This window comes from Anser brachyrhynchus (assembly GCF_964034855.1).
Source record: "Anser brachyrhynchus genome assembly, chromosome: 22".
NCBI lineage: Eukaryota > Metazoa > Chordata > Aves > Anseriformes > Anatidae > Anser > Anser brachyrhynchus.
In genome coordinates this window covers 6,395,583-6,423,516 of record NC_137715.1, presented here as the reverse complement: position 1 = coordinate 6,423,516, position 27,934 = coordinate 6,395,583, and the positions used below count along the sequence as shown (strand labels likewise).

The window sequence follows — 27,934 nt, the reverse complement described above, 5'->3', positions numbered from 1 at the left end:
ATGCTGGGAACCCACTGATCCAACAACCTTTTCCCTGCTGACTCCCCACACCTTCCCCTATGGAATAGGTTGTCTTTGTGTCCCCCGGGCTTGTGGCATCCCACATCCCACTGGAGCCCCATTCCTCTTGCAAATGCTAAGTTTTCCTAACAGAAATGGACACGGCCACAGCCCCTGGGCTGCTGCACAGCAGGGTTCCTGACTGTGAAAATCTTCAATGGTAGCTCCTGCTGGAGGAGGGAGAAACCCCAGGGAGCATTTAAGGCACAATCAGACCAGAACATTTCTCATCGCTGCATCTCCCCTTGTTCCCCAGCAGAGTCATTTCCAGCAGCTCTGTTCTCTCGGGGCTGGGAGGTGCTTTTCTGACTCTCTCTCCCTCAGCAAACAGGAGGGTCGGTCTCAGCATGCACTGTGGGTATCTCATCCTCACTGCCTTCCTGGGGCAACTGCTGGGTAAGTGCTGGCTTTTAATCAAGGCATAAATCTTCTTTCCTCAGGAAGCCCTCATTAACCTTACCACGTTTATGTGGGGAACAATTCTTGATTCAAAGGGAAATGCTGGTAAATGTTGGCTCCCATTTCTGGCTCTGCACCCCTTCTCTCAAGATGATGTTATTCTTTGAAATGAAAAGAGAAGGTGTAGAAGAGAGACTTGAGGTCCCTCTCCTAATTTTCTTATTCTTTCAGTCCATTTCTCTCTGCCTCTCTCTTCTGGACCACCAGAGGAGATTTCAGCTGTCTTTGCAGTCCCACATTTCTCCCTTTACTACAGTAAGAAGCAAGATCCTGTCCAAGTGGGTATAGGGACATTAAAGCTCTCCTCCCATGGACATTACCAGGGTGTCCAGTCTGTCTTCTGCCTGACATGTTCCTGCTGTGGCCTCCAATGTCCTCCTGCTTGTCTGCACAGTCAGGGCTCCCTCCTGCCATGACTCAGCTAGCCTGTGTATACTGGTTGGTCTCAGAACCCCCTGAGATGACAGGGATGTCATCCCTGGTTGAACCTTTTCCCAGTAGCTGCATAAGCACCTCAAATGGCTGGAGGGTGCTGTGTATGTGGGTGACAGGCAGTGCCCTGGTCCTCTGGGCAGAAGGAGAGCAGGCAGGAGGAGCAGGCACACAGCACAGCTCTCCTCAGGGTCCGCTCTGGCCAGGGAGCTCTGAGCTCTGCCCCCAAAACACCCTGCTATGCCCGGGCCTCAGGACCTTTCAGCCCAGCAAAGGACAGGGAGCCTTATCCCCCACAGGTTTGAATCCACTCCTGTTTGCCTGCCTGGAGACTTCCCTGCAGAGCTGCTGACCTTCTCTTTCTTCCAGAAATCATGGGGCAGGTGTCTGTCACCCAGCAAGAAGGACAAGTCACCACAGAGCAGGGAAATGCCTTCCAGACCACTTGCACATACGAGACCTCCTACTTTAATGGCTTGCTTTGGTACCAGCAGAAGAAGGGCCAAGGCCCTCAGCTGATTTCAAATCAAGCAATAGCAGGCACCAAGCAGAACGTCCGTTTCACCACAGAGCTGAACATCACGGGGAAATACAGTGTTCTGCAGCTGAAGGAAGTCAAGCTCTCTGACAGCGCCTTGTACCTCTGTGCTGTGCGTGACACCCTGGTGCAGAGAGGTACCCTGGTTGAGCAATAACCCTGGGAAGGGAGGGGATGTGTCTGTGCAAGGCAGAGCTCTAGGATGGGGCCCTCAGTTCTTCCCTGTCTGTGCTGCTTCCCCTGTGCACCCTGATATCTGCCAGCCAGATCCCCGTTCCCAAAGGGGCTGGTGTCTGTGGCTGAGCAGAGAGTGTTGACCCTGACTGGCTGACCAGGACTGCAGTGCTCTGCTTTTCTTCCCTTTCTGCGGTACCTGAATAGGGAAGATCTTGCTGGAAACCAGGATTCCTGCAGGGGCTTGTTCTCAGCCCCTTGATCCCAGATTGAGTAAATTCCTGAAAACCCATGATAAAGCACCTTTCTTCAAGTCCTGGCCAGCCCAGCCCAGAGACTCCTAGAACAAGTTTTGACACAGATTTGCAGGGTTCTTTTCTCCCTTCAACAAGTCAGTAAATAAAATGGATTTTCTTCTGAGCCATTTCATTATCTCCTGACTTTCAGCCAGTTCATGTCCAAAGTCTGTGCCTGAGGGACAGAACTAAACACATAGAATATCCCTGATAGCCAAAGGCCCAAGAGCTCTCCATGTTCATCACAGTAAGCAATCAGAGCAAGAGATAAATGAAGACTTACAGCCCACTGAGTTTGTTGACGTCTCCTTAGGGGAGCTGGGGGAATATGATCATCCCCAGCTCTTGCGCAGAGAGCAGTTTTGTAGTGACCAGCTCCCACAGCAGTATAGGATTGCATGTCTGGGAGAAGCTAGGTGTCCTGCAGGCAGCAAATGTCGAGGCCAAGCAGAAGAAATGAGGATGTGCTGATAAAGGTTCGTCTGTCTCACAAACCATGCTGAATATGGTGTTTTGATGTCCTCAGACTCAAGGAAGCTCTTCTCTCTGCTTGCAAGAGCAAGAAGCAAAGCAACCCAGAGAAAGAAGAGCTCAGTGCAGGCAGCTCCCAGCAGGGGGCAGCCATAGGCCCTCTTTTCCTCTGTGCTATCAAGGAAGGCAGTATCAGCCTCAGCCTTGTCTCAGAAGGGGTCTGATCAACTCCCTGGGATCATCTCCCCACGGAGTCTCTGGGGACATTGAACACCTCTGCAGGAACAGTGCCTTCCTTCCTGTTCTTGCCTGGTATTATGGACTGGCACTCTTGGTACCACATGTCCTGTACCTGCTCAGTCTCCCTGGAACCAACAGTGTCTGGAGTACTGCTTTATTCCCCAAGGGGTTTTTGCGTCCTTTCTTCCCTGAGCACAGAGGAGGCTTCCCAAGGGAAATGCCTCCATGAACAGCACCAGCTGCAGAACACCTCACCCACACCCCTCCCCACCCCAGACATAGGCACAGTCCCTCACTCTGGCGATCTGTGGGCTCTGCTCCATACCATGGGCAGGAAGCAATGGGACAGAGACTCACTGGATTCTGGAAGTCCCATGCAAAAAACTTCTTTGTCCTCTGACTTTTCCCCAGAGCTCTGGCAGCGTGGACCTTCCCTCAGTGGGCATTTTGAGAGGACATAACGGTGCTGGCATACAACTTCAGAAAGAACCATATTCCTCCAGCCTCCAAGGAACAAGGGATCCCCAAGTGGGGAGGGGCACAGGAGAGGTTCCATGGTTTTCTTGTACATTAGACAGATCCCTGTAACTTTGTCCACCACTGTAGCTCCAAGGGACAGTGCCTGAAATGTCCCCACTGCAATGTGTTCCATATTCCTCTGGGAGTCTGAAAGGCCCCTCCTGTGCTCACCATATTCCCCTGCACACTAATGCCTTTCTTAACTTGCAACATGAGGTGGGATGCAGAAAACTTTAATGACTGTGAAGAGGGAAATGAGATCATTTCTAGAGGAGACTGTCAGAGGTGGCAGGTAGCACAAGGAAGTGTCAGAAGTCTGTGTGCATCACCAATGGTAGAGATCCCACAGGACATACATGTGCCTGTCCCACAGAGGGAGAGCGACCAGCGGAAGCCCCAGGCTGGGTATGGAGGTCTTAACAGCCTAGAAGAACAGAAAGGAGGGAAGAGAGTGGAGAGAGCAGAAGACATAGAAGTTAGGCTTTGGCCACATTTTCAGAGAGCCCCACCTGCACTTGTTTGGAAGGGGGACACTGGATGCTCAGCCTCTCACACATCATTGGCTAGAAGCTCTGTCCTCAATTCTGCATTATCTTGGGTGTATGTTTCCAGCAGGGATCTTCAATCCTGACCAGACAGAGAGAAAGAATGGGGCTTGGCTCTCTGTAGGCAAGGTTTTGATGAGTACCGGTGGCGTTCTTTTGGGTGTTGTTAGAGGCAATGCCCCGCCTGTGGCTGCAGTCTGTATGAGCAGCTATATTAGTGTCCTGTGTGTGTCTCCATGTCTGTGCCTTCCACGGATACATGCTCAGGCTTGCTACTGGCCCAGCCTGCGAAAGGGAGAGCAGCAGCCACTTTCATCAGCAAAGAACAGAGAGTCAGGGTGAGTGTCAGGAGGGTGGAGCCAGACTCTTCTCAGTGACATCTAATGATAGGACAAGGGGCAATGTGTGCAAGCTGAAACATAGAAATAAATATGCTTAAATACGCTTAAATACGAGAAGAAACTTCTTCACGGTGAGGTTGACAGAACACTGGAACAGGCTGCCCAGGGGAGTTGTGGGGTCTCCTTCTCTGGACACATTCAAAGGCCAACTGGACGCATTTCTTTGTGATTTGATCTAGGTGTTCCTGCTCTGGCAGGGGAATTGGACTAAACGATCTTTCAAGGTCCCTTTCAATCCCTAACATTCTCATTAGGGGCAGTCAACATGGCTTCAGCAAGGGGAATTCATGCTTGACCAATTGATAGCCTTTATGAAGACATAACCGGGTGGATAGATGATGGTGAAGCGGTGGACATGCTCTATCTCGATTGTAAAGCATCGGACAGTCTCCCACAGCATCCTCACAGCTAAACTTAGGAAGTGTGGTCTGGATGATCGGGTAGTGAGGTAGACTGTGAACTGGCTGAAGGGGAGCCAGGTGCCTCCCCTGCTAAAGCCACTGGTCATGGCCTTGGGGTTCTTCTCCCTGGAACTCACAACATTGTGGTGGAGAAAAGAGGAATCTTCAGGCCATTGCTTTCAGAATGACTGACCTTCCTCAGCTACTCTGGCAAACATTGGCAGGAACAAGACCAGGATCTACCCTGAGATTTCTGAAAACATGGGCCATGCCTCTCCTTCCATCCCTCCATCTACCTCCTTGTCTCTCTTTTTTCTTTGTGCTCTTCTTCTCCCTTGGGCTGTGGGGCTCTTCAGAGCCAGCCCTCCCACTGCGGGAACAGCAGACACATGCCCTGCATGAACTCCATCATGAACAAGGGACGCTGCCTCTATGTCGGTCTTGGTGATCCCCACACTGAGGGGCCTCTGCTCAGAGTGACCTGCTTTTCCTCTGTACACTCATTAAAGATTTCTGCATCCCAGCCTTGGCTGTAGATTTTTCTTCCCTCCATGTATGCCCACCTGAGCTGCCCAGGGAGGATGGCTTTGCCTTCGGTGGGTATAAGATGGGTGTTTGTGGAGCCCCTTCTGCACTCCCAGAAGAATGGCAATTTGCGACACACTGCAGAGGGTCCTCTCTTGGGCACTGCCCCTTGGAGCTGAAGAAGACATCCCTGGCTTTTGCAGAGAGATAGAGGGAGGGTAAGGGAAGGGAGAGGAGAGGAGAGGAGAGGAGAGGAGAGGAGAGGAGAGGAGAGGAGAGGAGAGGAGAGGAGAGGAGAGGAGAGGAGAGGAGAGGAGAGGAGAGGAGAGGAGAGGAGAGGAGAGGAGAGGAGAGGAGAGGAGAGGAGAGGAGAGGGGAGGGGAGGGGAGGGGAGGGGAGGGGAGGGGAGGGGAGGGGAGGGGAGGGGAGGGGAGGGGAAGGGAAGGGAAGGGAAGGGAAGGGAAGGGAAGGGAAGGGAAGGGAAGGGAAGGGAAGGGAAGGGAAGGGAAGGGAAGGGAAGGGAAGGGAAGGGAAGGGAAGGGAAGGGAAGGGAAGGGAAGGGAAGGGAAGGGAAGGGAAGGGAAGGGAAGGGAAGGGAAGGGAAGGGAAGGGAAGGGAAGGGAAGGGAAGGGAAGGGAAGGGAAGGGAAGGGAAGGGAAGGGAAGGGAAGGGAAGGGAAGGGAAGGGAAGGGAAGGGAAGGGAAGGGAAGGGAAGGGAAGGGAAGGGAAGGGAAGGGAGTGGAATAATCACAGCACTGGAGAAGATGGATGCTATTTTGTTCAGGGAGATGTTGGCAATGGATGGGTATAGAGGAGGAAGCATGGCCCGAGGCACAACACAACCACAACCAAGTGAGAGTGAGCAGACAGTGTCTTGTGTCTCTTCACGTCTGCTTCCAGAGGGCAACAAGGAACATCCTAGAGGAGCTCAAAAAGGACAGGAAAACTGGTGGTGCTCTTGTATTCAGGGAGCACAGCAGGCCAGAAGCCCTCAGCAGAGGCCAGCTGCATGACAGGTAGCAAGTCCCAGAAGAAGCTGTCAGTTACTATGTAGGGCCAGCACAGGATTATCGAAGGGGGAGTGCCACTTGTGCCAAGGAGGCTAGCGTAAGCTCAGCCCACAGGCCTCCCACCAAATAGGCAGACCTTCCCTCCCATGGCACTGGAATACCCCAGTGGATGGTAGATGGCCACATCTACCTGGGCCACGAGTGTGAAGAGGAGATCCCAGTTTAGGCCCACTAGTAGAGGAAAAGGAGCCAGACCACACAGCTAGAGAACAAAGTTATCCTCACTGCAGAGAAGGCACCTAAAAGCATAAGAGGCATCCTGACCAAGAGATGGCACATGTCAGTGAAGGGGAAGTTGCCAAAGACAAACTACATGGGAGAGTGCAAGTGCTGGTGGGGCATCACCATCACAAGTGTATTCCCAGTCTGGATTAAGAGGTAGATGTCTGAGAACAGTATGATAGAATCATAGAACCATAGAATATCTTGGGTTGCAAGGAACCTTAAAGATCATCGAGTTCCAGCCCCCCTGCCATGGGCAGGGATGCCACCTGCTCAATCAGGTTGTCCAGGGCAATCTGGTCTTGAACACCTCCACGGACTGGGCATACACACCTTCTCTGCACATGCTGTTCTAGTGCCTCAACAACCTCTGTGTTCCCCCCTAACATCTAACCTAAATTTGTCTTATTTTAGTTTAAAACCATTCCCCCTAGTCCTATCATTACCTGATGTACTAGAAGTTGCTCTCCATCTTTTTATAAGGCCCCTTTAAGTATTAAAAATCTGCAATCAGGTCTCTCCGGAGCCTTCTCTTCTGCAGACTGAACATCCCCATCTCTCTCAGACTTTCTTTGTAGGAGAGGTGCTCCAGCCCTCCAGTCATTTTGTGGCTCTCCTCAGGACCTACTCTAACAGGTCCTCATTCTTCTTGTGCTGGGGACCCCAGACCCGGCTGCAGCACTCCAAGTGGGACCTCACAAGGTCATAGCAGAGGGGGACAATCACCTCCATCGACCTGCTGGCCACTCCTCTTGATACAGCCCAGGATGCAGTTGCCATTCTGGGTTACAAGTACGCTTCTTGTCCACCAGAACCCCCAAAAGTCCATCTCTGCAGGGCTGCTCTCAATGAGTTCACCCATTCTGTGCCCATGCCTGGGATTGCCCCAAGCCACGTGCAGCACCTTGCAGTTGGACTTCTTGAACCTCATGTGGTTCACATGGACCCACTTCTCAAGCTTCTCCAGGTCCCTTGGGACGGTATCCCTTCCTTCTGCTGTACCAACTGCATTGCTCAGCTTCATGTCATAAAAAGACATGAAACAGAACCAGTCTGTAGGCAGACACCTGAAGGACACCAAAATTCCCACCAAAGCAATAGCTTTCTCCCTTGGCCATCTCTTTGCAGATGGAAAGACCAGATAGGGACTCACTCAGGGATGCTGCAAACATTTATTGAATCTCAGGAGGGAAAAGAGGTAACTACAAGAAGAGGCCCTGAGAGTGGAGATCAGCAAGAACTGCCAAAATCTGTTCAGATTTTCCTATGGCAGACCTGCCACAGGGTATCCATCTAACTGGACCCACAAGTGGAGAGAGGCTTGCAGGTCACACCAGGTTGGTTTCTGGGGGCCTCACAGAGAGCTTGGAGGGGAGCAGAGGGCAAAAAGGAAAAGAGAGAAAAGGAGTGAGTGAGTGGAAAACAAAAAAGGTAGACATTGGCCGTGTTGACAGAGAAACCAGGCTGGCCCCTTCCTGTCTGTCTTTACAGGACAAGTCAGAGATGGTCAGCTCCTCTTAAAACAGGAGCACGAAGTTCTGTTGTTCTTCTTTCCAGCAGCATGTTCTGAGTTCCTGGGGTCCTGGTCTGGGGCACTGTCCGGCATCTTTAGCAGGGGCGGCACCTGCTGCCACAGTAGCGGCTGGCAATACAGGAGAGGTCACAGCATCCAGAGTTGATGGGGACTCCGTCACAGCTGAGGATGCTGCCAACAGCAGCGGAGGTGGAGGATCCCACAACAGTGTTCTGCGGGAAGGAGCTGAGGATGGGGCCGGGCAGGGTCACCACCACAGGGGAGGGCTGGATGACAATGGTGGAGTTCTGGCACTGCCTGACGCAGGGCTCGTTGCAGCTGCTGGCCAGTGGAGTCGGGCCACAGGGCTGGCACGGCAGGCAGGGCCGGCACTGGTCGTAGCAGGACATGTCTGGGGGCAGGAGGTTCACCTGGGAGAGAGGGCAGGGAGGAAGCTTAACATGGGGATGCATGAGGAGCAGCCTGTCACCACACCCTAACAGAACCAAGGCACAGGCCATGCTGAGAGCTGGAGGCTGTGCAGGGATGTGTGAGGGCTTCTTGGCCTCATCCTGCCAGAGCCCAAAAGGAGACACCGGAGACTATCTGGCTACAGACTAGGCCCTAGTCCAGAAGCAATCTCAATTGCATCCCTCTGTGCATCCCTCTGTGAGAAACCTGCTTCCCTCCTCCACAACCAGAAGCCCCAAAATTTGGCATAGAACAGAGCTGATTGTAGCTGAGAAGTCCATGGAGATGAGACCTGGGATAATGAGGAGGACAAGAAGGGGCTTCACACTCACCTGGTTCCCAAGGAGGAGAAGGCCAGAGAAGTGGATGAGGGAGCATGGAGCTGGGCTGGCTTTTATAGTGGACCTTAGCTGCCCCATGTCCAGAGACATCCCTTGAAGCAGTGATTATTTCCTGACAAGCTCCACTTGGATGCAAAACATCCCAGCTAATGATATGGGCTGTGTATTTCCTTCCTGTGATGATGTTTTCCATTTCCTGCTTATGCTGTTTCCCAGTTATGTCGCCTTTTGAGTGGCAGGTAGGGAGGCCCAAGTATTCCCAGGCAACACACGTCAGTGTGGGCAGAAGACTCAGCTCACGTGCTGGAAGAGTCCAGTAAAGGCAAATGATGTCAGCCTGGGTGACTCCTTAGGAGCTTTTTGGAGCCCTTTTTGCGATGGGTGTCCCAGCTCCTACCTGTGACCCTAACCCACTTAATGCTGTCCTCAGGGAAAACCTGCTGGCCTGTTTTGCCTCCTCCTGCTCTGACCCAGGGATGTCTGTATGGGGGGAGAGGTTGTTCAGGGCCCTTTCTGGATCTCAAAAGAAAGGCCCAACAGGAAATTGTCTGTTTTATTTAGCAGGAATAAGAAGAGGAACGTAGACAGTGAGTAAGTCTTTCATGTGCAGGTGACCCGGCTTTTGTACAGCATCAGACAGAACTATGTGGATTTTTTCCAACACACACAGTGCAGATCCTGTCCTTAAAGAGTTCCTTCTTCACGCCATGCCTGGATGCCTTTCATTTTTGTTTAAAAAAAAATAAAAAAAACCATACACCTTCTCCTTATATGATGGAAGCTTATTTGTGACATGACACTGACCAGTGCTCAGTAGGGGCACTCCATCAGATTCCCTTACCGCTGCTACTCAGGCTAACCAAACTGAGTGGTGCAGTGGATAAAACAGAAGGAAGGGATGCCATCGAAAGGGATCTAGAGAAGCTTTAGAAGTGGGCCCATGTGAACCAAATGCAAGCTGAAACATAGAAATAAATACGCTTAAATACGAGAAGAAACTTCTTCACGGTGAGGTTGACAGAACACTGGAACAGGCTGCCCAGGGGGGTTGTGGAGTCTTCTTCTCTGGACACATTCAAAATCTGCCTGGACGCATTCCTGTGTGACCGAAGCTAGGTGTTCCTGCTCCTGCGGGGGAATTGGACTAGATGATCTTTCAAGGTCCCTTCCAACGCCTAACATTCTGTGATTCTGAGAAACACCGCAGGCTCTGTCTGAGCATTAGGAAATATTTTTTCACTGTATGGTTGACCAAGCCCTGCAAAAGTTTGTCCTGACAGGCTGAAGAGTCTCCATCCTTGGAGATTTTCAAAAGCCTTCTGAATGTGGCCCAGGGCACCCTGCTGGCCCTGCATGATCAGGGCGTTGTGCCAGGTGAACTCAAAGGCCCCTTCCAGATGTGTAAATTCTGTTATTCTGCAACATGAGCCATGAGGAGAGGCAGAGAGAACCGGTCTTCAGTCTTCAAAACAGAAGGGTATGGAAGGGCTTTTCAATGCTTCTGATACTTGAATGGAGGATGAAGTGTCAGATGGAGCCAAAATCTTCTGGAACACCATGAAAGAAACAAGGCAATGTGCACAGTACTGTGCACAGTACACCACCCCAAAAGGATCATGTGGAGTGAGACGGTGGGATGCAGAAAAATTTAATGATTCAGATGAGGGAAATGAGGTCAATTTTAGAGGAGGCTGTCAGTGCAGGCAGCACCACGAGGTGCCAGAAGTCTCCACCACGGTGGAGATCCCACAGGACATACATGTGCCTGTCCCACAGAGGGAGAGCGACCAGCGGAAGCCCCAGGCTGGGTATGGAGGTCTTAACAGCCTAGAACAGAAGGGAGGGAAGAGAGTGGAGAGAGCAGAAGACATAGAAGTTAGGCTTTGGCCGTGTTTTCAGAGAGCCCCAGCTGCACTCCTTTGGAAGGGGGACACTGGATGCTCAGCCTCTCACACATCATTGGCTAGAAGTTCTGTCCTCAATCCGGCACCACCTTCTGGGTTTCCAGGGTTCCTTGTGTAGTGTGTCACCAGCAGCTTTAGCAGGGGCAGCACTTTCTGCCACAGCAGCAGCTGGAAATGCCCTAGAGGTCACAGTACTCGAAGGTGATGGGGACTCCAATACAACTGTAGATGCTGCCAACGACAGTGAAGGTGGAGGATCCCACAACGGTGTTCTGCGGGAAGGAGCTGAGGATGGTGCTTGGCAGGGTCACTACCACAAGAGAGAGCTGGATGACAATGGTGGAGTTCTGGCACTGCCTGACGCAAGGCTCGTTGCAGCTGCTGGCCAGGGGGGTCAGGCTGCAGGACCAACATGGCAGCCACTGGTTGTAGCAGGACGTGTTGGGGCTGGAGGCGCAGCTGGGAGAGAGGGCAAGGAGGAAGCAGTGCATGGGGACATGTCATGAGCAAAATAAATTCATCCAGATACAATCCAAAAATGAGTGGCTAGGATGAAAAAGCTTTCTGCCACTTTCTTAGATGAAAAATCCACCTCAGCGAAGTCCATACAGTCTCTGAGTCACAACTTTCCCAATCCCTCTCTCATGAGAACCATCGCCAGAAACCATCACAACAGGTATCAGTATTACTAGAAAAGGATGTGGGGAAAAGGCTTCAGACTCACCAGACTCAAAAGATAAAGGAGGTTAGAGAAGTGGAAGAGGATGTCAAGAAGCCTGGCTAGCTTTTCTGGTGGTCTTGCACTGTCCCAGCCCCAGAGGTAGCCTCCACGGAAGTGATAATTTTCTAGGGTGCTCATGATGAATGGAAAACATCCCAGCTAATGACAAGGGCCACGGGGTGGTTTCGCCCTCAACATTGCGTTGGGGAGGGCTTCCAGGTAGGCTTCCTGCACTGCAGGGTGTCTGATTGCTTCCTCCTAAAGCTGGCCCCTGGAGAAATGAGTTGACATCCTTGGACTCCTCTCTCTGGGCAGTCCCTGCGCATCCCCACACTGTGCTGTCCTCTCCTCTGGAGCCTTGTCCTGCTCAGAGCGCCACAGCCCTGCCCTGCCAGAAAGTCCCCAACATCTTCTCTGTCAGCTCCTCTTGGCCTCTGCCCCCACCCTGTTGGCAATGTGTGTGCACTTGTGTGTGGGGCAAAGCCCTTGTGAATCCATCAGAGGCACTGAGTGCACGCATGTACCTCATGTCTGCACATGCAGACTGGGCACACATGCGTGGCCTCGTGTTCCCGTGCACACAGTATTTGCACCTGCATTTGTCAGGACATCTATGGAACTGTGTGTGCACGCATGCACATGCATGTTTGCATGTGTTCATGGATCTGTGTGTGCAATGTGTATGCATTCTTGGTATGTGCTAGTGCACCTGTGTGCACATAATTCACCTGACCCTGGGCATATGTCCAGCTGGTCCCAGGACCTGTGTCATCTCTGTGTGGTGGTGCCAGGTGCTGGTGCAGTGTCACCCCCTGGTAGTCTGTGGACATGTGTTCAGGGATGGAGTGCTTGTGTCTCACTCTGGAGAGCCCCGAGCCTAGACCAAGTCCGTCCCCAGCACCTCCCAGCAGCTCTCTGGGGAACATCTGTTTGTGTGAGGCTGTCCTGGCTCCTGACCTAGGTGAAAAGACAATTCCTTGAGACTCAGCAAGCTCTCTGCGGATGAAATAGCCCTTATTTTCAGAGGGCCCTTAGTCAGGGTCTGCAGCTACGGGGGGAGGAGGGCATGCCTGGAGAGATGAGGATAAGGGAGGTGGTGACACTGGGTCTGGGGCAGATGGCTTCAAAAAAACACCACTGACACCCTAAGAGCCCTGGGACATCTAGGATGTGCAACACCATCCCAGTCTGGCCTTGGCATTATATCTCAAAATAAACCTCAGTGAGAGACCTCCCAGGAGCAGCCCCTCCTCACTATTAAGGCTTGGCTGAAATGCAGGAGACCTGGTTCCACAGCCCCACAGTATGCCAGAAAGCTGGGGAATTCAGTCATTGCTTTCCATCATATCTCTTTAAAATCTTGGCAATTAATTTTCTATCACATATTCCAAATTTCTCAGACTGAGGATGCTGCCAACGGCAGCAGAGGTGGAGGATGGCAAAACAGTGTTCTGCGGGAAGGAGCTGAGGATGGGGCCGAGCAGGGTCACCACCACGGGAGAGGGCTGGATGACGATGGTGGAGTTGCAGTTGTACTTGCTGAACCGCATTTGGTTCACATGGGCCCACTTCTAAAGCTTCTCTAGATCCCTTTCGATGGCATCCCTTCCTTCTGTTTTATCCACTGCACCACTCAGTTTGGTTAGCCTGAGTAGCAGCGGTAAGGGAATCTGATGGAGTGCCCCTACTGAGCACTGGTCAGTGTCATGTCACAAATAAGCTTCCATCATATAAGGAGAAGGTGTATGGTTTTTTTTATTTTTTTTTAAACAAAAATGAAAGGCATCCAGGCATGGCGTGAAGAAGGAACTCTTTAAGGACAGGATCTGCACTGTGTGTGTTGGAAAAAATCCACATAGTTCTGTCTGATGCTGTACAAAAGCCGGGTCACCTGCACATGAAAGACTTACTCACTGTCTACGTTCCTCTTCTTATTCCTGCTAAATAAAACAGACAATTTCCTGTTGGGCCTTTCTTTTGAGATCCAGAAAGGGCCCTGAACAACCTCTCCCCCCATACAGACATCCCTGGGTCAGAGCAGGAGGAGGCAAAACAGGCCAGCAGGTTTTCCCTGAGGACAGCATTAAGTGGGTTAGGGTCACAGGTAGGAGCTGGGACACCCATCGCAAAAAGGGCTCCAAAAAGCTCCTAAGGAGTCACCCAGGCTGACATCATTTGCCTTTACTGGACTCTTCCAGCACGTGAGCTGAGTCTTCTGCCCACACTGACGTGTGTTGCCTGGGAATACTTGGGCCTCCCTACCTGCCACTCAAAAGGCGACATAACTGGGAAACAGCATAAGCAGGAAATGGAAAACATCATCACAGGAAGGAAATACACAGCCCATATCATTAGCTGGGATGTTTTGCATCCAAGTGGAGCTTGTCAGGAAATAATCACTGCTTCAAGGGATGTCTCTGGACATGGGGCAGCTAAGGTCCACTATAAAAGCCAGCCCAGCTCCATGCTCCCTCATCCACTTCTCTGGCCTTCTCCTCCTTGGGAACCAGGTGAGTGTGAAGCCCCTTCTTGTCCTCCTCATTATCCCAGGTCTCATCTCCATGGACTTCTCAGCTACAATCAGCTCTGTTCTATGCCAAATTTTGGGGCTTCTGGTTGTGGAGGAGGGAAGCAGGTTTCTCACAGAGGGATGCACAGAGGGATGCAATTGAGATTGCTTCTGGACTAGGGCCTAGTCTGTAGCCAGATAGTCTCCGGTGTCTCCTTTTGGGCTCTGGCAGGATGAGGCCAAGAAGCCCTCACACATCCCTGCACAGCCTCCAGCTCTCAGCATGGCCTGTGCCTTGGTTCTGTTAGGGTGTGGTGACAGGCTGCTCCTCATGCATCCCCATGTTAAGCTTCCTCCCTGCCCTCTCTCCCAGGTGAACCTCCTGCCCCCAGACATGTCCTGCTACGACCAGTGCCGGCCCTGCCTGCCGTGCCAGCCCTGTGGCCCGACTCCACTGGCCAGCAGCTGCAACGAGCCCTGCGTCAGGCAGTGCCAGAACTCCACCATTGTCATCCAGCCCTCCCCTGTGGTGGTGACCCTGCCCGGCCCCATCCTCAGCTCCTTCCCGCAGAACACTGTTGTGGGATCCTCCACCTCCGCTGCTGTTGGCAGCATCCTCAGCTGTGACGGAGTCCCCATCAACTCTGGATGCTGTGACCTCTCCTGTATTGCCAGCCGCTACTGTGGCAGCAGGTGCCGCCCCTGCTAAAGATGCCGGACAGTGCCCCAGACCAGGACCCCAGGAACTCAGAACATGCTGCTGGAAAGAAGAACAACAGAACTTCGTGCTCCTGTTTTAAGAGGAGCTGACCATCTCTGACTTGTCCTGTAAAGACAGACAGGAAGGGGCCAGCCTGGTTTCTCTGTCAACACGGCCAATGTCTACCTTTTTTGTTTTCCACTCACTCACTCCTTTTCTCTCTTTTCCTTTTTGCCCTCTGCTCCCCTCCAAGCTCTCTGTGAGGCCCCCAGAAACCAACCTGGTGTGACCTGCAAGCCTCTCTCCACTTGTGGGTCCAGTTAGATGGATACCCTGTGGCAGGTCTGCCATAGGAAAATCTGAACAGATTTTGGCAGTTCTTGCTGATCTCCACTCTCAGGGCCTCTTCTTGTAGTTACCTCTTTTCCCTCCTGAGATTCAATAAATGTTTGCAGCATCCCTGAGTGAGTCCCTATCTGGTCTTTCCATCTGCAAAGAGATGGCCAAGGGAGAAAGCTATTGCTTTGGTGGGAATTTTGGTGTCCTTCAGGTGTCTGCCTACAGACTGGTTCTGTTTCATGTCTTTTTATGACATGAAGCTGAGCAATGCAGTTGGTACAGCAGAAGGAAGGGATACCGTCCCAAGGGACCTGGAGAAGCTTGAGAAGTGGGTCCATGTGAACCACATGAGGTTCAAGAAGTCCAACTGCAAGGTGCTGCACGTGGCTTGGGGCAATCCCAGGCATGGGCACAGAATGGGTGAACTCATTGAGAGCAGCCCTGCAGAGATGGACTTTTGGGGGTTCTGGTGGACAAGAAGCGTACTTGTAACCCAGAATGGCAACTGCATCCTGGGCTGTATCAAGAGGAGTGGCCAGCAGGTCGATGGAGGTGATTGTCCCCCTCTGCTATGACCTTGTGAGGTCCCACTTGGAGTGCTGCAGCCGGGTCTGGGGTCTCCAGCACAAGAAGAATGAGGACCTGTTAGAGTAGGTCCTGAGGAGAGCCACAAAATGACTGGAGGGCTGGAGCACCTCTCCTACAAAGAAAGTCTGAGAGAGATGGGGATGTTCAGTCTGCAGAAGAGAAGGCTCCAGAGAGACCTGATTGCAGATTTTTAATACTTAAAGGGGCCTTATAAAAAGATGGAGAGCAACTTCTAGTACATCAGGTAATGATAGGACTAGGGGGAATGGTTTTAAACTAAAATAAGACAGATTTAGGTTAGATGTTAGGGGGGAACACAGAGGTTGTTGAGGCACTAGAACAGCATGTGCAGAGAAGGTGTGTATGCCCAGTCCGTGGAGGTGTTCAAGACCAGATTGCCCTGGACAACCTGATTGAGCAGGTGGCATCCCTGCCCATGGCAGGGGGGCTGGAACTCAATGATCTTTAAGGTTCCTTGCAACCCAAGATATTCTATGGTTCTATGATTCTATCATACTGTTCTCAGACATCTACCTCTTAATCCAGACTGGGAATACACTTGTGATGGTGATGCCCCACCAGCACTTGCACTCTCCCATGTAGTTTGTCTTTGGCAACTTCCCCTTCACTGACATGTGCCATGTCTTGGTCAGGATGCCTCTTATGCTTTTAGGTGCCTTCTCTGCAGTGAGGATAACTTTGTTCTCTAGCTGTGTGGTCTGGTTCCTTTTCCTCTACTAGTGGGCCTAAACTGGGATCTCCTCTTCACACTCGTGGCCCAGGTAGATGTGGCCGTCTACCATCCACTGGGGTATTCCAGTGCCATGGGAGGGAAGGTCTGCCTATTTGGTGGGAGGCCTGTGGGCTGAGCTTACGCTAGCCTCCTTGGCACAAGTGGCACTCCCCCTTCGATAATCCTGTGCTGGCCCTACATAGTAACTGACAGCTTCTTCTGGGACTTGCTACCTGTCATGCAGCTGGCCTCTGCTGAGGGCTTCTGGCCTGCTGTGCTCCCTGAATACAAGAGCACCACCAGTTTTCCTGTCCTTTTTGAGCTCCTCTAGGATGTTCCTTGTTGCCCTCTGGAAGCAGACGTGAAGAGACACAAGACACTGTCTGCTCACTCTCACTTGGTTGTGGTTGTGTTGTGCCTCGGGCCGTGCTTCCTCCTCTATACCCATCCATTGCCAACATCTCCCTGAACAAAATAGCATCCATCTTCTCCAGTTCTGTGATTATTCCACTCCCTTCCCTTCCCTTCCCTTCCCTTCCCTTCCCTTCCCTTCCCTTCCCTTCCCTTCCCTTCCCTTCCCTTCCCTTCCCTTCCCTTCCCTTCCCTTCCCTTCCCTTCCCTTCCCTTCCCTTCCCTTCCCTTCCTTCCCTTCCCTTCCCTTCCCTTCCCTTCCCTTCCCTTCCCTTCCCTTCCCTTCCCTTCCCTTCCCTTCCCTTCCCTTCCCTTCCCTTCCCTTCCCTTCCCTTCCCTTCCCTTCCCTTCCCTTCCCTTCCCTTCCCTTCCCTTCCCTTCCCTTCCCTTCCCTTCCCTTCCCTTCCCTTCCCTTCCCTTCCCTTCCCTTCCCTTCCCTTCCCTTCCCTTCCCTTCCCTTCCCTTCCCTTCCCTTCCCTTCCCTTCCCTTCCCTTCCCTTCCCTTCCCTTCCCTTCCCTTCCCTTCCCTTCCCTTCCCTTCCCTTCCCTTCCCTTCCCTTCCCTTCCCTTCCCTTCCCTTCCCTTCCCTTCCCTTCCCTTCCCTTCCCTTCCCTTCCCTTCCCTTCCCTTCCCTTCCCTTCCCTTCCCTCCCTCCCCTCCCCTCCCCTCCCCTCCCCTCCCCTCCCCTCCCCTCCCCTCCCCTCCCCTCCCCTCCCCTCCCCTCCCCTCCCCTCCCCTCCCCTCCCCTCCCCTCCCCTCCCCTCCCCTCCCCTCCCCTCCCCTCCCCTCCCCTCCCCTCCCCTCCCCTCTCCTCTCCTCTCCTCTCCTCTCCTCTCCTCTCCTCTCCTCTCCTCTCCTCTCCTCTCCTCTCCTCTCCTCTCCTCTCCTCTCCTCTCCTCTCCTCTCCTCTCCTCTCCTCTCCTCTCCTCTCCTCTCCTCTCCTCTCCTCTCCTCTCCTCTCCTCTCCTCTCCTCTCCTCTCCTCTCCTCTCCTCTCCTCTCCTCTCCTCTCCTCTCCTCTCCTCTCCTCTCCTCTCCTCTCCTCTCCTCTCCTCTCCTCTCCTCTCCTCTCCTCTCCTCTCCTCTCCTCTCCTCTCCTCTCCTCTCCTCTCCTCTCCTCTCCTCTCCTCTCCTCTCCTCTCCTCTCCTCTCCTCTCCCTTCCCTTACCCTCCCTCTATCTCTCTGCAAAAGCCAGGGATGTCTTCTTCAGCTCCAAGGGGCAGTGCCCAAGAGAGGACCCTCTGCAGTGTGTCGCAAATTGCCATTCTTCTGGGAGTGCAGAAGGGGCTCCACAAACACCCATCTTATACCCACCGAGGGCAAAGCCATCCTCCCTGGGCAGCTCAGGTGGGCATACATGGAGGGAAGAAAAATCTACAGCCAAGGCTGGGATGCAGAAATCTTTAATGAGTGTACAGAGGAAAAGCAGGTCACTCTGAGCAGAGGCCCCTCAGTGTGGGGATCACCAAGACCGACATAGAGGCAGCGTCCCTTGTTCATGATGGAGTTCATGCAGGGCATGTGTCTGCTGTTCCCGCAGTGGGAGGGCTGGCTCTGAGGAGCCCCACAGCCCAAGGGAGAAGAAGAGCACAAAGAAAAGAGAGAGAGGAGGTAGATGGAGGGATGGAAGGAGAGGCATGGCCCATGTTTTCAGAAATCTCAGGGTAGATCCTGGTCTTGCTCCTGCCAATGTTTGCCAGAGTAGCTGAGGAAGGTCAGTCATTCTGAAAGCAATGGCCTGAAGATTCCTCTTTTCTCCACCACAATGTTGTGAGTTCCAGGGAGAAGAACCCCAAAGCCATGACCAGTGGTTTTAGCAGGGCAGGCACCTTCTTCCACAGTAGCGGCTGGAAATGCCTGAGAGGTCACAGCAGCCAGAGGTGATGGGGACTCCATCACAGCTGAGGATGCTGCCAACGGCAGCAGAGGTGGAGGATCCCACAACGGTGTTCTGCGGGAAGGAGCTGAGGATGGGTCCGGGCAGGGTCACCACCACAGGAGAGGGCTGGATGACGATGTTGGAGTTCTGGCACTGCCTGACGCAGGGCTCGTTGCAGCTGCTGGCCAGCGGGGTTGGGCCACAGGGCCTGCATGGCAGGCACTGGTTGTAGCAGGACATGTCTCGGGCTGGAGATGCACCTGGGAAAGAGGGCAGAGAGGAAGCAGAGTACATGGGTAGGTGAGGAGCAGCCCATTAACCCCATCACAAATGAGCCAAGGCAACTGCTGAGGGTGGAGGTGGAGGCTGTGCCAGGAGGCACGTGGTCTTCATTGCTTTGTCCTGACAGGGCCCTTCAAAGAGCAGCCTGGACCAGGAACACTCTCTCATAGTGCATAAACCAAAAGCCGCCTCAGACCCCTTTCCCAACCTCTCTCTACACAGAACTTCTCTATCCACCCCTCTTCCATGGCAAGGAACTCCAAGGCACTGGACTCCATAGCACTGAGCCACCATTGGATGTGATGTCTATTGATGCAAGATCCCTTCTAGTTCAGAAGAGGAGGAGAGAGGGCTTCAGACTCACCTGGTTCCCAAGGAGGAGGAGGTGAGAGAATTGGATGAGAGAACAGGGAGCTGAGCTGCCTTTTATACTGGTACTTCATTGCCACAGACCCAGAGTCTCCCTTGGCAGAGGTAACAATTTTTCTGACAAGCTCATCTTGAATGCAAACCATCCCGACAAATGATATGGGCTGTGTGTTGGTTTCCTGCACTGCTGCCTTTTCATTTCCAGATTTTAGGTCATGGCCATGCCCCAGTGAAGGCTTCTTTAGAGTGCTGGGATGAAACATTCAAGGATTTCTAGGGCAGGAATGCATCTGTGAGGGCAGAATACTCATCTCAAGTGCTGGATGTGTCCCGAGCAGTCATGTGATGTCTGTCTGGGTGACATTGTCGGGGATGTTTGAAGTGGTATTCTGAGGAGGAAGTTCCACCAAGTCTCAGAAGAATGCCCAAGAGCTCCTATGCATGAAGATATTTGACATCCTTCCTTTTCCTTTCCACCTCATCTCACTCTGATGGTCCCTTGTTACATCCCCTAGTGTGTGATTTGTTGTACTGGCTTTTGATCCTATCCCCATTTACACTGCTCTCCAGAATTAACATTCTTTCTGTTTTTGACTCTGCCCTTCTCTGTGCAGTCTGTAAGTTCATAAACGATGCCATAGAATCACAGAATGGCAGAATCATATAACGTTGTTCTTTGGAAGGAACCTTAAAGGTCATCTAGATCAAACCCCCTTGCCATGTGCATGAATACTTTCCACTGGAATAGACTACCCAGAACCCCATCCAATGTGGCTGAGGTGGTGTTACCTAGCTCTGCATCTGAACACCACCACAGCCGCTCTCTCACTTGCCCTCCTCAAAGAGAAAGGGGAGAAAATACAATGAAATGAGCTCAAGGTTTGAGATAAGGTCAGGGAAATCACTCAAAAATTGTTGTTATGGACAAAAGAGACTCAACATAGTGAGATTAAGAAAATGTATTGCCTAACAAGCTAGAGAAGTGAGAAACAAAGGAAACAAACTAAAACCACCTTCTCTTGAGCCAGAGGCATATACGAACTTGGATAGCCACCAAAGTCTTATCGCTTTGGTCAGCAGAAAGCCCTGGGAACGTGATGATTAGGAGGAAGCAGGGAACACCAAAAGGTTGTTTTTGTAATATAAGCGCTACCATGAGATTGCTTAACCTTGGGCAGTGAGAAAATAACAAAGTGCTCATAGGCTGTATTCTGTCACTAGGAGGTTTCCATGGTATTGTGCTATCTCAGGGCAGATATAGAAGAGCAGAGGTAGAGACAATAAAAAGTTCTTTTCCTTTGCTTGCAACTTGCATTGGAGTCTGTGTGCTCATTGTCACACCTTCCCCACATCCACCCTCTTCCAGCTCCTCCGACCAAAACCTTGCCATGTAAAACCCACCTAAACTGGCCTTGAATATTTCTAGGGATGGGGCAATCACAAGTTCTCTGGGCAACCTCTTCCTCTCTATCATCACCCTCATAGTAAACAATTTCTTCCTATTAACTTATCTAAATCTACTCTCTTTTAGTTTAAAATTATTACCCCTTGATGTACTCCAGCCCTCTGATCATCTTTGTGGCCTTCCTTTGGACCTGCTCTAACAAGTTTATGTCTTTCTTATGCTGGGGGCCTCAGAGCTGAATGCAGCACTCCAGTTGGTGTCTTCCTGGAGCAAAGTAGAGGGGGAGAATCACCTCCCTTCACCTGCTGCTCACGCCTCTTTCAATGCAGCTGAGATTACGGTTAGCTTTCTGGGCTCTAACTGTACTTTTCCAGCTCATGTTGAATTTTTCATCAAACACATACACCAAGACCTTCTCTTCAGGGCTCCTCTCAACCCATTCTCAGCCCAGTTTGTATTTGTGATTGGGATTGCCCTAATCCACATGAAGGACCTTGCACTTGGCCTTGTTGAACCTCATGAGACTCGCATGGGCCCACTTCTCAAGCCTGTCTAGGTCTCCATGAATGGAATCCCTTCCCTCTAATGTGTCAAATGCACCTATTGGTATCATCAACAAACTTTCTGAGTGCCACTCAGTGCCACACTCCATGTCCCCAAGAAAGATATTAACTAATACTGGTCCCAGTACAGACCCTTGAAGGATACCAAGGGTCCATTAGCTGCATGGTCTGAGTGCGTCCATGCAGCTAATTCCTTATCCGCTGAGCATTCCATCTGTCAAATCCATGCCTCCCCAGCTCAGAGAGAAGGATGTTGTGCTGGATGGTGTCAAATACTTTGCACAAGTCCAGGTAGATGATGTCAATTGCTCTTCCCCTATCCACCATTGTAAAAGAACCACCAGATTTGTCAGGCACAATCTGCCCCTAGTGAAGCCATGTTTGTTTTCACCAATCACCTCCTTATTTTCTGTGTGCCTGAGCATAGTTTCCAGGAGGATCTGCTCCATGATCTTGCGGGTCACAGAGGTGAGGCTGGATGGCATGTAGTTCCCTTTGTCTTCTCAATTAGGATGCACAGTAGCTTGGCAACATCATCCATCACTTCCCTTAGGACCCACAGATGCACCTCATCAGGTCCCATGGACTTGTGCACCTCCATGTTCCTCAGCTGGTCTTGAACCTGATCTTCCCGTATGGTGAGTGGTTCTTCATTCTCCTAGTTCCTTCCTTTGCCTTCTGGGACTTGGGCTAGGTGGCTAGAGCTCTTTATGGTGAGGGCTGAAGTAAAAAAGTCATTGGGTAACTCAGACTTCACCACATCCTGAGTAACCAGGTTTTCCATTTCCTTCTGGAGAGGGCCCACAATTTCCCTACTGTTCCTTTTAACACTGACATACCTATAGAAGCCTTTCTTGTTGCCCTTGATGTCCCTGGCCAAATTAAATTCTAATAGGGCTTTTAGCTTTCCTAACCTGATCCCTGGCTGCTCTGATGATTTTTCTGTGCTCCTCCTGGGCCATCTGTCCTAGATTTCACCCTCTGTAGGCCTCCTTTTTCTCGTAGAGTTTACCAGTTGCTCCTTGTTCATCCATGCAGCTTGCTGGCATTTTGCCTGACTCCCTCTTTGTTGGGATGCATCACTCCTGAGCTTGGAGGAGGTGATCCTTGAATATTAACCAGCTTTCTTAGGCCTCTGTTCCCTCCAGGGCTTTGTATCATGGTACTCTACCAAGGAGATCCCCGAGGAGGACAACGTCTGCTCTCCCAAAGTCCAGTGCAGCAAGCTTTCTGTGTTCCCTCCTCGCTGTGCTCAGGATCCTAAATTCCACCATTTCATGGTCACTGCAGCCAAGGCTGCCCTTGAGATTCAGATGATATCAGCCCCACTTGCTGTGAGAACAAGGTCCAGCATAGCATCTCTCCTCGTAAGCTAACTTTGTGTACTCACCTGAGTGTCTGGTTGCTTGTGTTCACGCATCTGTTCTTGTCTTTTGACAACCTGTGTGCAGCTGGCTTTGTGTGAACGCATGTGGGTGCACAGATTTGTGCATGACTCCATGAAGGTATAGATGAGCACGTGTGTGTGTCCTTGTTTGCCCCTCATCACGAGGGAATGTGCACAGTGGCAGCGCTGTCCCCTGCTCTGCGCATGAGCCCTGCAGAGGAGCAGGTTCCCAGGGTCAGGAGGAGCCTAAGTGCAGCTGGATGGAGAAGGCACCAGCCTGGCAAAGATCTGTCCAGGTGTTGTGGTTTAACCCGGCCAGCAGCTAAGCACCACACAGCAGTTCGCTCACCCTCCTGCCCTCCTCTGTGGGATATGGGGGGAAGAATCGAAAAAAAAAAGTGAAAGCTTGTTGGTTGAGATAAAGACAGTTTATTAGGACAGAAAAGAAAGGAAAATAATAATAATAATGTACAAAACAAGTGATGCACAGTGCAATTTCTCACCACCAGATGACTGATGTCCAGCCTATCCCTGAACAGTGGTCCCCGCTCTCTGGCCAGCCACCCCATATTAATTGCTCAGCATGATGTCCTATGGTACGGAATATCCATTTGGCCAGTTTGGATCATCTGTCCTGGTTCTGTCCCCTCCCAGCTCCTGCTGCACGCCCAGGCTGCCCACTGGCAGGACAGTGTGAGAAGCTGAAAAGTCCTTGGCTTAGTGTAAGCACTGCTCTGAAACAATTGAAACATCAGCGTGGTATCCACATTATTATCCTGAATCCCAAACACAGCACACTACCAGCTACTAGGAGGAACATTAACTCTATCCTAGCTGAAACCAGGACATGAGGGAAGAGGCACTGAAACTCAGCTCCTCTCTCCTGAGCATTCCTTTTCCTCACACTGCAACGATCACCCTCTGCTACTGTCAATGTCAGGCCCCCAAAAGGACTATATCAGGACAGTTTGGATCTTCGGTTTAATTCAGGGTAACACTATATGGAGTGCCTCAGTGTGGCTGTCCATCAAGCACCATGTTCCTGTGAGCCCTTCCCAAGGGCCCTGGGCCAGCAGCTTTGGCATGCAGGGCACCTTCTGCCTGAGCAGCAGCTGGCAATGCCAGAGATATCCAGTCCTGCTGAATGCTTTCATTAAGGCCACACCAGTCAGAAGAGGGCACCCACGACCAGTTTGTGCATGGCCCCCAACCGGGGCACACATGTGGTGACAGCGTAGGTCACGACTGGGCTTATAGAATCGTAAAATATCCTGAGTTGGAAGGAACCCATAAGGATCATCAAGTCCAACTCCGGGCTCCACACAGGTCTACCCAAAACTTCAGACCATATGACTGAGAGCATAGTACAAATATTTCTTAAACTCTGACAGGCTTGGTGCTGTGACTGCGTCCCTGGGGAGCCTGTTCCAGTGCGTGAACACTTTCTCAGCGAAGAACCTCTTCCTGATATCCAGCCTAAACCTCCCCTGTCACAGCTTGACTCCATTCCCTCAGGTCCTATTGCAGGTCACCAGAGAGAATAGATCGGGGCCTGCCCCTCCACTTCCCCTAGTGAGGAAACTGTAGGCCACGATGAGGTCTCCCCTCAGCCTCCTCTTTTCCAGGCTGAACAGGCCAAGTGACGTCAGCCGCTCCTCGTAAGTCTTCCCCTCTAGGTCCTTCACCATCTAAGTTTCCCTTTGCTGGACACTCTCCAACAGTTTCATGTCCTTTTTGTACTGTGGTGCCCAGAACTGCACATAGTACTCGAGGTGAAGCCACACCAGTGCAGAGTAGAGCAGGACAATCACGTCCCTTGACCGACTAGCGATGCCGTGCTTCATGCACCCCAGCATATGGTTGGCCCTTCTGGCTGCCAGTGCACACTGCTGGTTCATATTCAGCTTGCTATCAAAAAAAAAAAAAAAAAGAAAAAAAAGAAAAAAAAGATCCCTCTCTGCAGGGCTGGTCTCTGTTGAGCTGTTTCTTTGGCTTCAGAGAACATGGGCAAGCTAGAGAAAGGGGCTGACCAGGACCTCATGACGGTGCAAAGGAGCAAAGAAAAGGATTTTCCTCTTGGGCAGGAAGCACCCCCAGAGTAATGCCGGGTGGGGGCTGGCTGCCGAGGAAGCAGAGCCTCAGGAAAGGGTTTTGGGTGCAGGAGGCACCCAGCCACACACGAGCCAGCAGCGCGCCCTTGCAGCAAAGGCAGCCAACGGCCTGCGGAGCTGGGGGGGTCAGGGGGTGCCCAGCAGTGCGTGGGGCCGGGCAGGTGGGGCGGGGGCGAGGCGGGGGCACAGCCACAGCCGGAGCCACGTGGGGGCGCTGCCGGTGCTTGGAAGTCCCCTTGCAGGGCCCGGAGTTAAACAGCACGGGCCCGAGGGAGCATCGGAACAGCCACGCTGGGTTTCCTCCGTTTTCTGCAGTGGTCTCGTTTCAGGAGCTTGTTGTACAGGCTTTGTCCCAAGCCCAAATCCAGCACCTCTGGCGCTGAGATGACGTCCTGGCAATGCCACAAATGTCTGTGCTGGACACTGCCTCTAGTGACACCTTTTGGAACCTTGGATTTTGACAAAGGACTGAGTCGTTGAGGAGTTTGCTGCACTAGTCAGCGCTGTTGAAGGTCTGCCCATGGTGCAGGATTCACTCCTGTCTGTGTGTGCAGAGGTGCTGACTGCTGAGCAGAGGTGGGGCGTCCTTCTCTGCCAGCGTGAGAGTGTGGCTCTCCCTGGGAGGAGGAGGGGGGGGTGGCGAGGGCTTTCTGCAGCAGGCACTGTCAATAGAGATGTTTCCTTGCAGAGCCTTCCATCTTGCCCAGGGAAGAGGTGAAGGATAACCAGATGGGCAGAGAAAGTTGGGCACCTGGGTCTAGGTGCCTTTGTCTGTGCCTGGCCCTACCTCCATCCAGACAGCCCCTAGGGAAGAAGAGGACAAGGGCAGCAGAAGTCATCCCTTCTCCGTTGACAGCAGAGGTAGATGCAGGCCTCTGTGTCTGGCTGGGTTCTGCATGGCAGGGGGAGGCCACTGAGGACACTTGCCTCTTGCTGGGGCTGCCCCATTCAAGGAGGGGCAAAGAGAGGGAAGCACACAGTGGCCATGTTGGTGTTCTTTTGCCTTACCGCTGACCAAGTGGCCTTCAGAAGCCTTCAGCTGACTGTGCAAGTGTGAAGCTCGCAGTGCTGAACAACCTGTGCCTAGCCATAGGGAACCTGGGGCACAGCAAAGATTGGCTGGATTCCTTTCCTGACTGCTTTAACCACTAGTCCATCCCTCTCTTGTGAGCCTCGCTGTGGCAGAGGTGAGCCCCAAGGAGCAGCAGGGGGAGAGCTTTGCTCCACCCTCTGTGCTGAGGTTCAGAGGCTGCTTTGAGCTGGCAGAGGGGGAAGTGAACTCGCAAGCTTGAGCTCCCTCTTTCCAGGCACTCCGTGGGCACCCTGTGAAGGCGAGAGCGTGACATGGTCCTGCTTTTTCTGGCAGCCTTGATGGCACTGTCAGACTTTGGTGAGATGTGACTTTCAGGAGGGCAAGCTAGGGGCAAGATGGCATCCCATCATTTCTGGAGGGGGGAAATTGGAGTCCTGCCTCCCTGGAAGAACTGCAAGTGCTTTCTGTAGGGAGATCAGGGGCTGCAGACAGGTACAGGAATCAGTCTGGGAGATGTCAGGGGCAACGAGTGTACAGGGATGAATAAGCTTCTGCACGTTTCCTTTGCAGATGCCTAGCATTCTTACATGCATCGTTCATAGGTATGTATGGTGAAAGAGAGGTTGCTGCTAGGGAAAAGATCAGAATGCTAGGTAGGAGCTTGTGCCCTCCTAGATGTGCTGGAGAAAATGCCATCTGCATGAATGTAATCCTCGGTAGACGTGGAAAGAAGGCTAAGTCCATGCAAGAACAGAGATGCTACATGAGGACAAAGCAAGGACACATCACATTGTGTGAAGTATGGATTAAATTTTGCAATAAGAAATGATGAAGTGAGGTAGGGCAGGAATGGCTCATCTCTTGTGCTGCATGCGGGAAGAGAGACAAACTATTAATACAGCTGAGGGACAGAGAGAACACATAGACTCAAAGCCTGGTGAGATACTGCTAAAAAGCAGGTAAGCTGACAGACTTGGGTATGGGAAATGAATAGCATCTGCAGAAAGAAGAGTGCATGTGTATTTAGCTCAGCATTTTACAGCCCCTGAAAAGGGAGATGGAGAGAGGAGACAGTGAGCAAGTTGGTGAAATGAGAGACACAGGAGAGAAAGGGGGAGAACAGACACACCTTCAAGCAGTGCTGAGATGCTGTTCTGGCTTTGCAGGTCATGCACAGAAGGACTCTGTGCTGCAGTTTTCACAAGAAACCACCATCCAGGTGGGACACAACGCAACTTTGCACTGCAATTTCTCCACCAGCAGCTCTCTTCCCTACATCTTCTGGTACCAGCAGCGCCCGACCCAGTCCCCTCAGTTCTTGCTGCAGGTGAGCAAGTTCAAGCTTCATGTGCATTCCGGAAGGATCTCCTCTGTGCTCTCCATGGAGAACTCTCAGGTGCTTCTCCACGTGCAAGATGCCAAGCTCCAGGACAGCGCTGTCTACCTGTGTGCACTGAGCCCACGCTGGTGCCTGCAGCATGCAGCTTTATACAGGAAGGTGCGGGTGCTGTGAGGAGCAGCTCCCTCTCATCACAGTTTGCATGGAGCTCTGAGCTGAGCCTGCCCAGCAAGGACACGTGGGGCTTGTGGTGAGCCAGGTGTGAGTGGCAGCCCCTGCTCCTGATGCCTGGCAGTGTGGTTAGCATAACCAACAGTAAGGCAAATATCCATAATGTGGAAGGGGGCTGTTAATGCGCACCCCTGCCCCCTTGTCTCTCCCTCTCAATGGCCCCAGTGTGTGGAGACACCCATTGCTGTGGTGAGAAGGGACACCAGTGTTATCAAGCCCCCAGTGCTGAGTCACCAAGAGGGTGTGGGGGGCGGCTATTGACAGGGGGATTAAACCCATCAGGGTTATCAATACCCAGGTTCTGTTTTGCCAGGAGATGGTGACACCTGTCTGAGAGCAGGGAAGGTTAACAGCACAGCACGCCCTGTCTATAAAATCAGGCAGCAGCAAGACCTAAGTGGGACTTAGTCCAGGACTGCTGCTGGATGGTAAAGCTTGTGATCCTTGCTGGCCAGGGATGCCTCCACCATTGTCTTTTTCGTCTGAGGACTGAGTGTGCAACTGGTGTTCCTTTATGTAAAGCCTGTTTCCAGGCTGTGAGTTTATCACATTGTGATTGGTGATCTGCAGAGGGTTTGTCAAGGTGACTAAAAACTTGTGTAACTGAGCCTTCTAAAAATTTAGTGCAACTCTAGTCTATGCTAAGCACTAGAAACTGTAGATAAGCTATGCTGTTTTTTTTTTTTTTGTTTTTTTTTTTTTGTTTTTTTTATGTAATAATAAATTTCTAACTATAACCACAAACTCTGACC

The 27,934-nt window shown here is 52.0% G+C and overlaps 3 protein-coding genes across 6 annotated transcripts; 1 reads left to right on the top strand and 2 right to left on the bottom strand.

The window, feature by feature from the left end:
- Positions 1–319: 319 nt before the first annotated feature.
- On the top strand, positions 320–27,934 carry LOC308181532 (feather keratin Cos1-2). 4 transcript variants are annotated; one of them, XM_080564922.1, is made up of 3 exons: positions 334–456; positions 1,321–1,626; positions 26,779–27,934. In XM_080564922.1, the coding sequence occupies exons 1-3, from the start codon at positions 408–410 to the stop codon at positions 27,123–27,125; spliced, it is 702 nt and encodes a 233-aa protein (XP_080421048.1). In that variant the 5' UTR covers positions 334–407; the 3' UTR covers positions 27,126–27,934. The 4 variants fall into 4 exon arrangements, 3 of the variants coding, with proteins under 3 accessions (XP_080421049.1, XP_080421048.1, XP_080421050.1); XM_080564923.1 differs by lacking the exons at positions 1,321–1,626; positions 26,779–27,934 and adding an exon at positions 14,186–14,935 and having other exon boundaries at positions 320–456; XM_080564924.1 differs by lacking the exons at positions 334–456; positions 1,321–1,626; positions 26,779–27,934 and adding exons at positions 13,387–13,813; positions 14,186–14,935.
- LOC308181578 (feather keratin Cos1-2-like) lies at positions 7,548–9,088 on the bottom strand. Its single transcript, XM_080564962.1, has 2 exons — positions 8,670–9,088; positions 7,548–8,297 (listed from the first exon to the last, which is right to left on the bottom strand). Exons 1-2 carry the CDS (start codon positions 8,766–8,768, stop codon positions 7,962–7,964), a joined length of 435 nt encoding a protein of 144 aa, XP_080421088.1. The 5' UTR covers positions 8,769–9,088; the 3' UTR covers positions 7,548–7,961.
- Positions 17,916–18,975, bottom strand: LOC308181559 (feather keratin Cos2-3-like). The gene has a single exon (XM_080564946.1). The coding sequence runs from the start codon at positions 18,754–18,756 to the stop codon at positions 18,397–18,399; it is 360 nt and encodes a 119-aa protein (XP_080421072.1). The 5' UTR covers positions 18,757–18,975; the 3' UTR covers positions 17,916–18,396.